This window comes from Malus domestica, chromosome 10, assembly GCF_042453785.1.
Source record: "Malus domestica chromosome 10, GDT2T_hap1".
NCBI classification, from domain to species: Eukaryota; Viridiplantae; Streptophyta; class Magnoliopsida; order Rosales; family Rosaceae; genus Malus; species Malus domestica.
The window spans coordinates 43,085,771-43,103,489 of record NC_091670.1 but is presented as its reverse complement, the minus strand read 5'-3'; the positions used below and the strand labels follow the sequence as shown (position 1 = coordinate 43,103,489).

The 17,719-nt window shown below is 38.3% G+C and overlaps 1 protein-coding gene and 1 pseudogene across 1 annotated transcript; one reads left to right on the top strand and one right to left on the bottom strand.

The window, feature by feature from the left end:
* Positions 1-336: 336 nt before the first annotated feature.
* LOC103446905 (protein NAR1-like) lies at positions 337-5,092 on the bottom strand (annotated as a pseudogene).
* Positions 5,093-14,557: 9,465 nt separating this feature from the next.
* On the top strand, positions 14,558-15,309 carry LOC103429732 (NADH-ubiquinone oxidoreductase 20.9 kDa subunit-like). The gene is made up of 2 exons (XM_008367860.4): positions 14,558-14,882; positions 14,967-15,309. The coding sequence occupies exons 1-2, from the start codon at positions 14,729-14,731 to the stop codon at positions 15,113-15,115; spliced, it is 303 nt and encodes a 100-aa protein (XP_008366082.3). The 5' UTR covers positions 14,558-14,728; the 3' UTR covers positions 15,116-15,309.
* The last annotated feature ends 2,410 nt before the right edge of the window (positions 15,310-17,719 follow it).

The following is a 17,719-nucleotide window of genomic DNA, read 5'->3' as shown; positions in this document are numbered from 1 at the left end:
TGGCACGCTCATACATACAATTGATTACATGATATCAAAATCGGGGAAGAAACTCACAAAAGTGATTCCACACGCTGATTTTCTCTTTTGCATACTCATGTTTATTTAAACCTTTGAATTAAACAAAATAAATAAAAAAACAAACAAGGGTATGCAGAAAGAGAAGGAGAACATGAGTGCAAAAAGACAAGTATTGCAGAAATTATTTACCAAGCCAAGTGAGCGCCGATAAAAAATGGATATACAATGGAAAGCAAGATATATTTGTACTGAAATCAAAATAAAAGAATTATATGGTTTCTTACAACCGCATGCAATTGATTTTTTTCTATTAAGGTATGTTTCCTATACACATTAGTTAGGAAAAAACTGTGAACAAAATATTAGCTCTCTACATAAAAAATTTGACGACTCCCAGAAGATGACGAGCAACGGTACTCAAATGAACCGTCACTGGATGGTCGCCATTGTTGAGGAAACTGGCGTTCGGAAGGTGGCATTTACCAATTGTGCAATTGAGAAGTTAGGCATTTCACGATAGGGTGGTACTCTGTATGAAAGAGTCGCTTAGCTTTCTCTATCCAGGATGCTCGAGCCACTCGTCGCATAAGTTTTGCACCAAAGGATTTCCAAAAGGATCAGCTACCAAGACCTGTATAATATTAAAGGATTAGCATTTCAAAGCCAAAAAAAAATCACTATTCCCAGGCCAACGATAAAATAACAAAATAACTGACGATAAGTCCAACTCTTAAGTTTTCCATATAAGCTGCTTGTAATAACTGAATCAACTCCTTTCCGGATTGTTCAGGCTGTGGCTTAATCTGTCCTCCACCATTTAAGCAACCTGTTTAGTTCCAGTTAGTATTACTTCCAAAATCCCAAATCTACGTAATGGATAGTCAACGTATTAAAACACATATCTATTTGAAGGGTTAGCAAGTAGAAAAATTTCCAACCACCAAAAAAATACTGGAAGGGCAAGCCATGATCTCTAGAAAATGATAATCACATTTTACCAATTTTTATTTTCCTGACAACGCTTTGCAGGTTCCGGAAGCCATAACACAGTGCATATTTCAATAGTCTTCCCATCCACCTAAACGAGAGGCCATCAATACTCTACATAAAAATGAACAGAAAATGCTAATACAAGGAATTAGCCCCTAGATTTTCCAATTATACCACTACAAATACTATACGGATGCAAAATTGACGAAGCTTGAGTTACAATTACAAAAAAGCTACGCTACAAATGTGTGAGCAGAACTAAAAGAAAAACTTGACTTGCTTCCAAAGTCAGTTCCTGGAAGTCTGAATTTTTTAACTGAATTGAAATCAATAGGGCCCTTGACTTCTCTTCCAAAGAGCACTTCAGCAGCATAGCTGAATATTGTCTCCTCATAACCCCCTAAGCTTCCATGGACACCAAAAAGACTCCCTTCATTAAAATTTGTCAGCCTGGCAGAACAACATATTTCTTAGAATAATCAAAGCAGATAGGAGGAGCCTTTATTGAAACTTTTACAGCTCTTACATGTTATCTAGAGGGGACTCTTCTAAGCCTTTGAAATCTGCTCCTTTCAACTGCAACCACCAAAACGAAGAAAGAAAACAAAGAGTGGATATCAAGTCAGCACTATTTGGAAATCTCAAGTTGTAACCACTAAAGCAGAGATGGTAATAAGTATTTCTCACCTGTATCAGTTCTAAAACTTCCCCGGATGTCAACACCGAGTCTACCTCTGTAACCCTTAGACCTTCATTCTCATTATTTTCAGATTGATCAACTTCAAAAACGAAGTCATCACGTGAAGCCTCAAGCATTTTATCATAACAAGGCATCACAATTACATGGTAAACATCAGCTGTCCTGTCAAGTGAAATCATTCAGGGATATGTAAATAGTTCAGTATAATCGTTCAACTTCACCCACAGAAAGTTATATACCTAAAATTTTCAACACTAAATAAGCCCAAGGCAGAAGAATAATCAGAGGTGTCTGAACAAGTCTGCCTATGATCCAAGAACATTGGGTATGTCATAAAGGTTAACAGAAAATGGTGCTAACATATGCTAGGATCTTGCAGAAAATTGTCAATTTCCATTGTACTCGATAAGTTTCTAAGAAAAATATGATGTACGTCTTCCAATAGATGTGCTATCAAATGGTTTACAATAATCTTGGGGAAAAAAAAGAGGGAGGAACAAAAATATTTTGACATGCATAACAAGTAATTACACACAAGAGTTTCATCACTGATATAGAATGGTCCTACAAAGCAGGCTATGCCAACAACCGAAATTTCATAAATCATACATACACATTATCGAACAGCAATGATTAGAATTGTTATGAATACTTATCAAGCGATAAGTGCACCGCAGAAATTATGCACATCACAATTATCGGCCAGAAAAAGAAACAAAGGACACAAAACATACCTTAGACCCATTTTTTGGCATACATGAGTTTTAACAATAACTCCAATTGTTTGCTGGGGACTCTTCCTTGATGAAATATAAGGCAGAACATAGGATCCAAGTTGTTTTTCAGCATAGCATATCCAACCTGCAATAAACGTAGCTATTTTATAGTGCATCATAAAAATAATTTTCCAAATTTCTTTAATAAAAAAACCAAAATGTTAAACCCTGCTGCAAATAAGTACCGAACTATTATATTTAACCAAATAAAAACCCTGCTGCAAATTAGTACCAAACTATTATAGGCTAAGATATTTACACCTGGACATGCTGATGAAATCATGGGCAACAAAGATTGACACCTTTCACCATCAGATGACCGCCTTTGTTTGTACCTTGTGATGAACTCGTTACAATATTCAACAAGTGTTAAATCTCGACTGCAACTTGTGTCAAATACAGCCTTTACACCCAAGGACTTAAAAAAAGTTGTGAGTTTCCTAGAGACCTGGAAAATTGAAATTAACTTCCGATGTTAAATCCAATGACAAAAGTGTGCTCGACTATCTTATTGAATACATCAATACTGAGCAGTTACTGGGATTCTATTAGAAACAAGTTGAAATATTCTAGCTAACCTGAAGTGGTGAAATTCCAAAATAAACGGCAAGGGACGCTCTTGATTGGGGAGATAGGGAGACAGTGACAGATTTTCCTTTGTCAAGATTAAGAAGAAACTCATCCAAACTTTGCTTCTCCAGCATAACTGTCTCAGCTGATGTTACACAACCACTGCAAAGAACCCAAAACCATAGATATTATCCCTTTTGCAGGGGGTCATATGAATCCTAACTCGGTTATCTAGCTGGTAGTTCAGAAAGTTTAAGTCGGCTATTCTATCTTTACAGTACCTAGCTTTGCACAACAGATCAATACACCAATTCTATGCACGCAATTAATTTTCTGTGGAAATTGTGATATGGTAAATATCATTGCACGCATATATTGATAGTAAAACGTGGGCAAAACAGCAAGTCGACACACCAATTCGAAAGAAAAACGAAATTTAAATAAAAGATTAAAACTTGAACTTCGTAGCATCACAAAATAAGAGACCCAGTAAGCATGTGTACGAAAGATGATTTACCTGCATGCCAAGCAATCTTTGAGTGAAATTTTAACTGGTTCTGTTTTCACTTGCTTGCTAGAAGTTGAAACCTTCACACCAAAAAAATTACTAAAAAGCTTAAACATTACTAATTCAGCTCCAATTAAGCATAAATGCACAGGTAAAAAATGGAAGAGCTGAACCAGATAAAACAATCAGTAAAAGTAGCAATTTTTAGGGAAATTTGGATAAATAACCAAAGTTTGGACTCCGTATAGAATTATAGTCACTTTTTTAAATTTATGATAATTATAACCAAAAGTTGATGTGAAAGTACTAATATACCCTACATAGTCTCGAACTTTTCTTTTCATGTCAAATGTTGTTGTGTTGCTCTGGATTTGCACTGCAATGGAGGCACAAGCTTCTTTCTTTTTATTCATTCATCAAACACAAGGACAAGTTGCAATAACAACAGTAGCACCTTCCTGCCCAGAATTTCCTCTTTAGTGTGTGGCGTACTTATGTCTTTCTTCAACTTTTTGGCCATCAAAAGTGCCTTTGTTCGAATGGGCTTTTTGAACGGTCCTAAGTTAAGCTGTTCAACATTTTTTAACACCATCACAAACAAAAAAAATGGTAACGGTCAATATTTTTCACATGATAAATAGTCAATAACAAAAGTATGATAAGTAGTCAATAATAAAAGTGATTGTCAATGACTTTTACATGATAAGATACGCATAATACTCACATTTGCTTTTAAAACTTGTGAATGTTAAATATAAATAAGAAAATAAATAAAACTACAACTCCTGTAGGGATTTACCAAAAACACTATAATTCCTTTTGAAAACAAGTTATAAACAATCCACTGTATTAAAGAACATCAGTTGGTCTCTCCAAACTCTCTCTCTTTCCCTACGTCGGAAATGGAAAACAAGGAAGACTGGGAAACCATATCAAAATTTGAAGTCATGTTTCAAGAATTGGAAGAAAAAAGTCCTTGAAGAGTTCAACTACTTGAAGAAAATGAAGAAGACAATCAGGGATGGATAGTTGTGAACGACATGGTGCAGATAACCCAGAAATAAGTTCCTCAAATTGAGATATTGAAAGTTCTTGTAGCCAAGGTATGCTTGCAAGTGAAAGACTCCATCAACATTTCTGGTCGGTTAGTCGGAACAATTTTACAAAAAATGGACCAAAAAGATGTGGCGCAACTCATCAACAGCTTGATTGTGGAATTCAAGATTTTTAACCTAGAAGCAGGCAATAAGGTTCTTGAGGTTACATTATGGACCTATATGCATAAAATGGGAGAGATGCTGGTTCCAAATCAAGAAACTTATTGCTTGCTTCTGGGGTAAAAATCTTGAATTCAACAATCAAGCTCTTGATGAGTTGCGCCACATCTTTTTGGTCCATTTTTTGTAAAACTGTTCCGACGAACCGACTATAAATGTTGATGGAGTCTTTCACTTGCAAGCATACCTTGGCTACAACAACTTTCAGTATCTCAATTTGAGAAACTTCTTCCTGGGTTATATGCACCATGTTGTTCACAACTATCCATCCCTAATTGTCTTCTTCATTTTCTTCAAGTAGTTGAACACAGTGGATTGTTTATAACCTAGAATTACAGTGTTTTTGGTAAATCCCTACTGTACTGTAGTTTCATTTATTTTCTTATATATAACATTCACAAGTTTTAAAAGAAGTGTGAGTATCATGCATATCTTTATCATGTAAAAGTCATTGACAATCAGTTTTGTTATTGACTACTTATCGTACTTTTTTTATTGACTACTTTTGTTATTGACTACTCATCATGTGAAAAATATTGACTGTTACCATCATTTTGTTTTCATGATAGTGTTGAAAAACGTTGAACAACTTAGCTTAGGGCCCTTCAAAAAGCCCATTTCAAACAAAAGCAATTTTGATGGCCCAAAAAAATGAAAGATTCATGGTCGTTCAAGAGCTATTATAAGTAACTTAGCTGCCTGGCATATTTCTAAATATTTGGTATGGTGTGTCGTACTTATAATAGCTCTTGAAAGACCGTGAACCTTTATTTGGCATGGTATGTCGTGCTTCAATTTTTTTTCATTTCTTTTGGGCCATCAAAAGTGTTTTTGTTTGAAATGGGCTTTCTTGAAGAGCCCTATGTTAAATTGTTCAACATTTTTCAACATTATCACAAAAACAAAATGGTAACAGTAAAAAAATTTCACACAATAAGTAGTCAATGACTTATACATGATACGAATGATACTAATATAACAAAAGTAATTCTCAATGGCTTTAGACCAAGATCAATTATTTATTATTTACAAAAGAAATGTTATTACTTTTGTTATTTATTATTTAGTATTATGCGGGTAAGTCACAAATAAAGGTTTGCGGTCCTTCAAGATCAATTATTTATTATTTACAAAAGGAGCGTTACGGTGCTGTCAGTGTCCAGCATTATGAAGAACTTGGTCTTGTAATAGCAATAGATAAATCCGGCAAGCATATATATTGGGGTTATGATGAATCAGTCTTGTAATAGCAATGGTATGTCTTCGTTTTGCTCAATTGAGTTACGAATCAGAGTCTCTAAACTGCATGTACTAGTATTTGATCATGCAATAAAATACAGTCTGGAAAGTCATTTCATGTTATCATTCCCCAACTTTAGTTAGCACTCATGTGTAATCAGCTTGCAGCTTGCTGATACTGATGGATTATGCACGACGCCATCACCACTTCTTCCCTCAAATCCTTAATTCTAAAGCGCGCAGAGGTAAAGCTAAACGTCGAACCTTCACACTCTCGCCAGAGCCAAGCAAGTCTTGTTCAATTATTATTATTATTATCATCATCATTATTATGTGCGTTGCTTTTAAGTTTTTTCCCTAAAACTTGCTCTGGCGCCCTGACAATGGTTTGTTAAAACTTAAAAACTTAAAAGCTGCACTGGCATGGCTTGTATTTTAATACGTGAAATTTAGTGCAATTTTCTAATTTTCATCCCCTTTGAAAATTGAAAGGCAACCAAGTCTTCCACACAATGTGTTAAATTCCACACGCACACAAATGCCGCAGTAACCACTTGAGTAAAAGCGATAGGAAAATCTTGTTAATTCGAGCAACTTGGGTTTGAGTTGGTCCAAACCCACCCGCGTCTAATTGGGTTGGCCCAAACCCACCTACGTTTAGTTCGACTTTATCAAACAAAATTAACTCCATCTGAGTTGAGGACTTGCATGCCCAGTGCCCACATTCTAACTAACCCAAATCAACTTAACCCAATCCATTTAAACAAGAATTCTATTGCCATTAGGTGTCTTAATCCCATACTAACCCTACTACTCGATCAAAAACCAAACTCTACAATTCAACTTGTTCACTTCTTTCAATTAATCTTCTTATATATATCGATCCTCTTCTCATCTCTCGTCTATCTTTTTTCTTCCTCTCTCCCTCCTTAATTTGCCTGTCGCACGGAACGAAGCGCGCAGGATGGAAATAAATAAAAGTGTGCTCCAAAAATTAGAATATCTATTACAAGAGATTGCAGAATCTCTAAAGGAAGAGGTGGCTGTGATAAATAATTTGCGTCCTGAAGAAACTTATGCATCTTATTTGAAGCATTTGGCTGCTTCTACTGGAATTCTTGGAAAACTGGACTTGAAGGAGCGCAACGGCCATGCAGATCATGTGAGTGGTGACGGCAAAGAAGCATTATTGGACACGGAGGATTCATTCAGTGACTGGGTTCACGTTATCCACCCACTTGCTGATGAGTTTGAAGGAGACTCCTCCGTATCATCAGCCGTGCCACCAACAACAAAGTTTAATTCTGTGGCACGGCTGGTTATGTTAGGAATGTCGGTACTACAAGATAGAGAATGCACAAGGTAAAGTAGAAAATGGACACCAAGAATTTATGTGGTTCGGCAATTTATGCCTACGTCCACCAAACAAGGATCAATCTTCACTATATGAAAAAGATGAATACAACAAGAGTAGTCTTACCAAGCCAAAGACAAGGCTTGATGGATACAAGAAAGTATAACACACACTTTCTATCACTCTAAACTTCACTCACACAATGTGTAGTGGAACACTCTCACTCTCACTCTTGGAGTGGAACTCTAGCTTTGGACTTGATCCTTTGCTACTCACTCTTCTCTTGATTTGTTGGTTCACTACAACATCACACCCATATTTATAGGTGAGGGTTTGGCATTCTACTAGTTTCTAGTGTATTCTTCAAACCTCTAGCATAGAAAGATCTAGACTAGCCACAAAAGTGTGGCTTCTAGATCTTTCCATTTGCAACCAAGGAAGCTAGTACTCTCTAGCTTCTTCCATCAACTTAATAACATGCTAGAATTGTCTAGCATGCTCCAGCCATCTCTCTTGCTTACTAGAATAATCTAGAACATTGATCATGGGCTGGACCATATACCAACAATCTCCCCCTCCAGTCCATGAGGGAGGAATTCCGATCATGACTCCAAGTTACCTGGAGTTCATCCCAGCAGCCTTAATGCAAAATTCCAACTTTGATTTTGTGACTACCTTTGTCAACATGTCTGAAGAATTATTATCGGTATGAATCTTCTTCAGCTGTAGCAACTTGTTCTCGATAGCGTCTCTAATCCAGTGATAACGAATATCAATGTGCTTAGTGCGTGAATGATATGTAGTGTTCTTGCTCAAATCCAGAGCACTCTGACTATCACAATAAACGCCATAATCACTTTGCTTCAAACCCAACTCTTGGAGAAACTGCTTCAGCCACAACAACTCCTTGCATGCTTCTGTAGCGGCTATGTATTCAGCCTCGGTTGTGGACAAAGCAATGCACTTTTGTAACTTGGATTGCCAAGACACGGCTCCCCCTGCAAAAGTAAACAAGTACCCAGACGTAGATTTTCTACCATCCAGGTCACCTCCCATGTCAGCATCTGTAAATCCTTCCAAGATTGGTTTGGAACCGCCAAAGCACAAGCACATCTTAGAAGTCCCCTTCAAATATCTGAGAATCCACTTAACGGCTTCCCAGTGGTCCTTCCCTGGATTAGAGAGAAACCTGCTCACCACACCTACTGCATGAGCAATATCTGGCCGTGTGCACACCATTGCATACATGATACTTCCTACTGCTGAAGAGTAGGGAACAACTGCCATTTTCTCCTTTTCTTCATATGTTTTTGGACACGACTCTTTGCTCAACTTGATATGATTGGCTAAAGGTGAGCTTACCGATTTGGCTGCTTTCATGTTGAACCTTTCAAGCACCCGTTCAACATACTTTTCTTGTGACAGCCACAACTTTTTGGATTTTCTGTCACGAATTATATCCATGCCCAAAATCTGCTTGGCTGGCCCTAAGTCCTTCATGTCAAAGGACTTAGATAACTCTTCTTTGAGCTTTTTAATCATAGAGGTATCTTGTCCGACAATCAACATGTCATCAACATAAAGCAATAAGATGATGAATTTACCTCCAGAAAATTGTTTGATATAGACACAAGAGTCAGCATGAGTTCTCTTGTACCCATTACTCACCATGAATGAGTTGAACTTCTTATTCCACTGTCTCGGAGCCTGCTTAAGACCATATAAGCTTTTCTTGAGCTTGCACACCAAATTTTCTTTACCTTTGACTTCAAAGCCTTTGGGTTGCTCCATGTATATCTCCTCTTCTAAATTGCCGTGGAGAAATGCAGTTTTAACATCTAACTGCTCGAGCTCAAGATCCATACTTGCTGCCATACCAAGGATAACTCGAATGGAAGTCATCTTCACCACCGGTGAGAAAATCTCATCGAAGTCAACTCCTTTCTTTTGACCAAAACCTTTGACAACCAAACGAGCCTTGTACCTTGTCATGTTGTCGTCATTTTTCAATTTGAACACCCACTTGTTTTTCAATGCTTTTCTGCCATTTGGAAGCTCCACCAGCTCATAGGTATCATTCTTTGATAAGGAATCCATCTCCGACTCCATTGCCTTCATCCATTTGTCACTGTCGTTATGAGCTCTGGCCTCCTCATATGTTTCAGGCTCTCCATAATTAGTCAACATGATATACTCTGATGAAGAATACTTGGTAGACGGTCTTCGACTTCTGATGGATCTTCTGACCTGATCTTCATTCTCTTGTAGGGCTGGAGGCTCCCCCTGATTGGGTTCTCCTTGAATCTGCTCTTCTTGACTAGGCTCCACCTGATCAGCAATCTCATGGTCTGGCACATCTTGATCAGGCTCCTCTTGATCAGCATTATCTGATTCTGCAGGCACTTCATTGGCAGTTGCTTCAGGGATGTCATCGTGACTTTCTTCATCTGAAGCTAATGGATCAACTCCTCTGACTGCGCCATCTGGTTGTGCCTCTTTATCCGAATCCCCAATTGTTTGATCTTCATAAAAGACCACGTCTCTACTTCGGATAAACTTCTTCTGGTATGGGTCCCATAATCTGTAACCAAAATCTTCACCGCCATAACCAAGAAAGATGCACGGTGTAGCTTTGTAGTCTAACTTCGATCTCTGCTCTTTGGGCACATGCACAAAAGCTTTGCAACCAAACACCTTCAGATGAGAGTAAGACACATCATTACCAGTCCATACTCTCTCTGGAACATCAAGACCTAATGGTACTGATGGAGATCGGTTGATCAAATAGCAGGCTGTCCTTACAGCTTCACCCCAGAACTGCTTAGATAACTTTGCAGTCCTCAACATACACCTGACTTTCTCCATGATGGTTCGGTTCATTCTTTCAGCAACACCGTTATGTTGTGGAGTTCCAGGAACTGTCTTCTCATGACGTATGCCATGTTTTACACAATACTCTCTAAACTGGTGAGATGTGTACTCGCCGCCGTTGTCGCTACGAAGACACTTAAGAGGTTTCCCAATTTCCCTCTCCACCATGGCATGGAACTCCTGGAATGTCTGAAACACCTGGTCTTTGGATTTCAACAAATACACCCACACCCTTCGTGAAGCATCATCAATATAAGTAACAAAATATTTATTTCTTCCAAGTGACTCGACTTCCATGGGACCACACACATCTGAATAAACAAGATCTAACAAGTTTCCTTTCTTTGTAGATGGAACAGAAAAACTAACTCTTCTTTGTTTTCCGAATAAACAATGCTCACAAGAGTTTAACGACGTACCTTTGGCAAAGGGAATATGAGACTTCTTTGCCAAAACTTGTAGGCCTTTCTCGCTCATGTGGCCTAGCCTCTTATGCCACAAGTCTAGAGATGAGTCTTCCACAGCATTCAACTCACCTTTCAAAACCTTGGCATTTGATCGGTACAACGTACAACAAAGTCGTGCTCTTGCTACCACCATTAAGCCTTTAGTAAGCTTCAATTTTCCTTCGCCAATATGGTGATAATATCCTTGTCGATCAAGGGTACCGATGGATATCAGATTGAGACGTATATCAGGAATATGTCTCACATCTTTCAACATCAATTGGCAGCCGAGATTAGTTCTTAAGCAGATATCACCAATTCCAAGAATTTTGGAATAGCTTTCATTCCCCATCTTCACTATGCCAAAGTCACCTTCTTTGTATGTACTGAAGAACTCCCGTTTGGACGTAGCATGGAAGGAAGCTCCATTATCAAAGATCCATTCAATGTCTCTGTCAGAGTTGCCCATATGCAGACATTCACCAACAGACAATATTTCTGGTACATCACCACATATGACAGCGGTGGTATTGCCAGTATCATCTTTCTTCTGATTGTTTCCTTCCCTTTGCTCTCTCTTCCAAACTCGACAATTTTTCTTCATATGGCCTTCTTTGCCACAATGGTGGCATGCACCCCTGAACCTTGACTTGGATCGGCTAGGACTCCTGCCATGACCTCTAGGCCCTCTACTCTTGCTTCTTCCGCGGTTCTCTGTGACAAATACTTGGCTGCTATCTGTGCCAGAAGTCTTTCTCCTTGTTTCTTCATTGAGCATGCTATTTTTAACATTATCAAGAGTAAGAACACCATTAGAAGCAGAGTTACTTATACTCACCACAAAGGTCTCCCAACTGTCTGGCAAGGATCCAAGTAACAAGAGCGCTTGTAGCTCGTCCTCGATCGTCATTTTCATAGTAGCCAACTGGTTGATGATATTCTGGAAATTGTTCAAGTGTTCTGCTACACTTAAACCATCCTTGTACTTCACATTGATGAGCTCTTTGATCAAGAAGACTTTCTTGGCTGGGGTCTTCTTCTCGAACAAGGACTCAAGCTTCGTCCAAAACTCGCGAGCATTGGTTTCATTAGACACATGGTGAAAAACACTATCATCCACCCATTGTCTAATTGTGCCAATAGCCTTGCGATTCATCTTCTTCCACTCGGCATCGGACATGCTCTCGGGCTTAGCGGCATCTCCTTCAATTGGCTCATGCAAATCCTTGCAATAGAGAATGTCCTCCATCCTTAGCTTCCATGTTACCCAATTGGAGTTGGTGAGTTTGATCATAGTGCCACTTCCTTCCATCTCGTAGTACGAGCCAACCGGGCTCTGATACCACTTGTTAGGAATGTCGGTACTACAAGATAGAGAATGCACAAGGTAAAGTAGAAAATGGACACCAAGAATTTATGTGGTTCGGCAATTTATGCCTACGTCCACCAAACAAGGATCAATCTTCACTATATGAAAAAGATGAATACAACAAGAGTAGTCTTACCAAGCCAAAGACAAGGCTTGATGGATACAAGAAAGTATAACACACACTTTCTATCACTCTAAACTTCACTCACACAATGTGTAGTGGAACACTCTCACTCTCACTCTTGGAGTGGAACTCTAGCTTTGGACTTGATCCTTTGCTACTCACTCTTCTCTTGATTTGTTGGTTCACTACAACATCACACCCATATTTATAGGTGAGGGTTTGGCATTCTACTAGTTTCTAGTGTATTCTTCAAACCTCTAGCATAGAAAGATCTAGACTAGCCACAAAAGTGTGGCTTCTAGATCTTTCCATTTGCAACCAAGGAAGCTAGTACTCTCTAGCTTCTTCCATCAACTTAATAACATGCTAGAATTGTTTAGCATGCTCCAGCCATCTCTCTTGCTTACTAGAATAATCTAGAACATTGATCATGGGCTGGACCATATACCAACAGGTTAGATATTGGCTCGGTTTAACAGCAGACACAATATTGTCCGCGACAGCCGATATTCTCGTTTCGGTGACAGCCGCCATTCTTAGAATCATTATCACCACCATGCTCGATAGGGCTCGTGCACTTGACAAACTTAAAGGGATCCTGAAAGTTATTATTCAAGAATTGGAAAAGATAAACCCAGAAATACGGGAAATCGTTACTACCTTGGTTGCCGCGAAAGTCATGATCAAGCTTTCAGAAGAAGATGAATCTGAAGTCTCCAAGGGGTTCTTGTCGATCATACAACAATGTCTGCTCAAGTTCCAGGTACGTTACACATATAAATCTATATAAATTAGGTTATACATGGGGAATATACACATGACATTATTGTGAGCGCCTCTGTCGTATTTCAAGGCGTGGACATGTAACAGTAAAGGGTAATGTTAGGGATACTAACTTTTTAAACCAAATTTTAAAATTTTGTAAACCATAAACATGATTGTTGAGATTGAATTATTATTTAAGTGTTGATTGAAATGCTTACTTCCTATTGCTGACACGTCATTTAGTTTGCAAATTTGATCTAAAAATTTGGTATATCTACCAATGTCAAATATATATTAATAAAGTGTATTATTTTTATTTTAACCTAACAATTACGAGTCTTTAATATATATACTGATTTTTTTGTTATCAATGTTTGGAATTTTCTGTGCAGAAAAAATATCCGGACATCTTGGATGGAGAAATACAAGCTTCAGATGCATAAACTATATTTACAATTTTATTTCTTTTTTTATATTTCTGTTAGAGGTAAATAAGAATTCTTCACCAATAGGGAAGGAATAGTATTAAACCGTAATATTAGTTTATGTTACTATCTAATTAGTCTAATTGAATTAGTTTTTTTTTCTTTGAAAAAGTACAATTGAATTATGTTACTATTTGATTAGTCTAATAAATTAGTTTTTTTTTTTAACAAGTATAATTGAATTAGTTATGAGTAGTAATTCAATTAATCTGCTTTACTTTTTTTTTTCTTTAAATAATCTCTTAATTCCTTCATATCATGTTATGTTATGTTAGGATAGGTCCTTGGTACACCACCTCCAATTCAGATGGTATGAGAGGGTGGAGGGGTCAAAACATGGGTAATGGTGGTCTCAAATCATGAGTAGTCAGTCATGGAAATTTTCCGAATCTAGGTCGGACCAATAAAGTGACTCGTCTTCCGAACTTAAGACCTTCTCAAGGATTTCTTACAGAGTAATTTTGATTAAAAATTTCAATCACGTCATAGGTTCGAAGCAATTATTTTAGTTTATGTTCACGAATTTATTTTCACGTCTTCTAAAAAGCTAGAACGAACAAGTTGAAGTGTGCCTCACTAACTCCTAATTTCTCGACAACGCTTAGTGAAATACATATGCAGTATGGTCGAATAAAATTCCTCTTAACATTATTTAACATGTCATCTTTGACGATTTGAGTTGTACTTGAAATTTTCCGTTCAATATCATCGCTTTTGTACTCAAAAGGTTTTACGTGGACCTTTGGGCGCAACCAATTTATAATGTACTATAATGTATACGTGGTTTGGTTCCAATTGTGATTTTCATGTCACTTGTTCATAGGTGAGTAATTCGTAGAGGTACACAAAATAATGTTATGTACTCAACTCAAGTTATAAAATATGGATTTGTTTTTATATCTTATTGATAATACTCAAAAAGCGAGACATATAATTTCTAGTATAATACACAAATTAAAAAAATAGCACCACGTGACAGTATTTCTCGTACCCAAAAAGATTTCAGAGCGAAGGGATTACAGATTTGGGCTCAAAAAGTATTTATAAATGATGGCCCAAAATAAAGGCCCACCCCACCCACACTTCTAATATCCACACAGATAGTCGTCATCGTCTGCGACGCACCGAGTGTCAGTGGGCGAGCGAGACCTGAACTACTGAGCTCAACAAAGCCCGAGCCTGAAGAGTGCTACGGCGTCGCTTCCGAAGTAGAAGTTGAAGGAGAGAAGAAAGATGAATACAGACATCACAGCGTCAACGAAGCCCGAGTACCCGGTCATAGATCGGAACCCTCCGTTCACCACAGTCGTCGGCAACTTCAGCACCCTCGATTACTTCCGTTTCGCCACCATCACCGGCGTCTCCGTTACCGTCGGCTACCTCTCCGGTATCCCCATATCCCTTTCCGATTTTCACGCTTTCTTCGATTAAAGCAGTAATCTTGATTAAGTAATTTGTGTGAATTTGATAGGGATTAAGCCCGGGATTAGAGGGCCGTCAATGGTTACAGGAGGTTTGATTGGGGTAATGGGCGGATTCATGTACGCTTACCAGAACTCGGCGGGACGCCTCATGGGCTTTTTCCCCAACGACGATGAGGTAGCTCGTCACAAGAAATGAAAATGCACATTCAGTGTTCACATTTCTAGGGTTTCTCTCTAATAATCAGACTGTTCCTTTTGTGCTGAATTCATTCATGTGCTACTTAATCGGAAATTAAAAGTTGCAGTTTTTTGGATCCGATGCCAATGCTGTCGTTTAAGTGTGTTTTGAAATGTCATACAACTGATAATAAAATGCTGCTGTTGTTGATATGTTGCTATACAATGTTGTCCAACATTTTGTGGTGTTGGCTCTGAACAAGTTTATTTTATTTGTGATTCGTTCCAATTAATGGGATGTTAGCTCTCTGAGTTGGAAGTATGCGGAATTTTATCGTATTGGATCAAGCTTAACATGTAGTTTCCAGAGCTATGTTTTGCTTTTATGTAATTGTTGATTAAGAAGAATAGCTTCCGGTTCGGGAGAATGATCATTTACGCATTTTTCCTTTCATGATATCCTTGAATTGGTGATTGTCAAGCTAGAATAGAACCTTTAAAGGTCTTATTGTAAGAAAGTCTGTTTCTTGATATGCTTTTGTGATTGGCATATGAGAAGGACATAACTTCCATTAAGGAAAACATCATATTCACTGGAGATCGGTCAGACTTTGACAGTGCTAGTTACGTGATTTTGCTTATTGAGTATTTGAAACTTGTGAGCCTGTGTCTCGTTCAAGAGGAGACGGAAACAGGCGGAGGATGGTTTTGCAAAACAGCTGAGGGTTATAGAGTAGGAGCAGAAGGTGCGCGTAAAGGTAGGAAAAGAAGCTAAGCACTAGGCTGGGAGCGTTACAAACTGATTGTTCCCTTCACACGTTTGCTGCATGATTTCCTGATCTGGACAGATAATAGATAATAAGCTCTGTCATAAGCTTTAAGAGAGGAGAGGGAGAAGAAGGAGGGGGGGGGGGGTGGACGGGGGTGTGACCGGCTCAGTTGGGGTTGTTTTATGTGATAATACCCGTTATTTTACCCCTTCTTGAAAAATCTACTCAAATCTCTATGGAGCTTGTGGATTGTTCTATTAATTTGGGAGGCTGATGTTTGGTATAACGAAATGTCATGGGAAGTGGTTGAAGATTAATGATAACCAGTTAGGGCGTCGTTTCTAATGCAGTATTGCTATTCGATTATTATTTTTTGAACCTAGGCTTGTATGTGTTCTGTTTGTATAACTTGTAGCATGCACAAGCCCATACTAATATATCTTGTCTCTTTGATTGTTCCCCCCTGTAGTTATTTGTGTTGTTTGTATGCAAAATGATTATGTATGGCTGACTTTATACAAAGTCCATATCCATGGTGGAGATGAAGTAGGATTCTCTCCCATTTTTTTCTCCTCTCCTTCCCTCCCCTCCTATTTGAACAGTCATATAAGCCTCGTCAACATCTTATATTAATTTTATATAGAAAGAGAAAGACAAAATAGAGAATGTGAGAGGAGGAGAGGGAAGGGGATGGAAATAGGAGAATCCTAGTCCAGTGGAGATTAGGCTTTGTAATTGTAAAATTAAAAGTACAGATATTTATATCCACCATTGACTTTGTGCTAAATGAAAACAAAAGTATATATTAGGCTTTGTAAATTTAACTATTTCAGTAGAAATGTATGTAGGTTTTAATCTTGGCTCTGATATGATTTGGACCCGAACTGCTCCATGCAAATGTTGATGCACCTTGGTTGCACTCAGCTAGGTCTGCCGCAGCACCTCAGGGTTCAGTCATCAAGTTGATACCCTGAAGATGCGGTGATTTTGAGTCTCTGGATGATCTCGGAGAAACCTATCCTCCGTTACAAGAGTCTTTGTCGTGGTCTCCCGTCGTCCTTCATCCCCCGTCTCCATCTCCATATCCAATTTTTCTTTTCCTTCTCCACTAATCTCACCAGCAGCAGCAGCAGCAGCAGCAGCCGCAGGAGTCATCAAAGTCTGGAGGTATTCATGAACAGTTGGAACAAATGTTACTATCGGACAGTACATCGTTTTCCATTGAGTAAATAATGAAGGACCCACGTTGGAACGTCAATATCTCAATTCAATTCAATAGTGTCTTGAAACGCGGCTGGAGTCTGGACCCACGTAACACGTTGGATCCGGTGGGCGGCACTTACCGATTCATTCAACTACCTTCAAGGCTTCAAGCATAAATGCTGTAAATTATACCAAGTGTTAATTAATTAATCATTATTTCATTTTATAGTGTCACTGTCTTATTTTCATAATTAGTATTATAAAAATTATAAAATTGTGATTAAAGAAGAATGGTGATCTCATCCCACTTCCCACGAGCACCCGCACCAGGCAAAGCAAAGGCATGGTCGGAGTAGGTAAAGAGAAAGTCCTCCACCCACTTCCATACAAATTACAAGAGGTAGTTCCCAATTAAATATCAAATATTTGCATTTTGCTTCTAATTTTGGAAGCTTCCTTTTACGTGTGACGACCATTTTAAGATTAGGACAAAATCTTAATTGACACTCATATCATTTATGCCATATTTAAGGTCTCCCAACAGTGGCTTCCATGAATATTAATTAACAGCATTTACATTTTATATGACGACTCATGTTAGCACAACTCTTATAATATTAGTGAAGGCATGAGCTAGCTAGCTAAGAGAG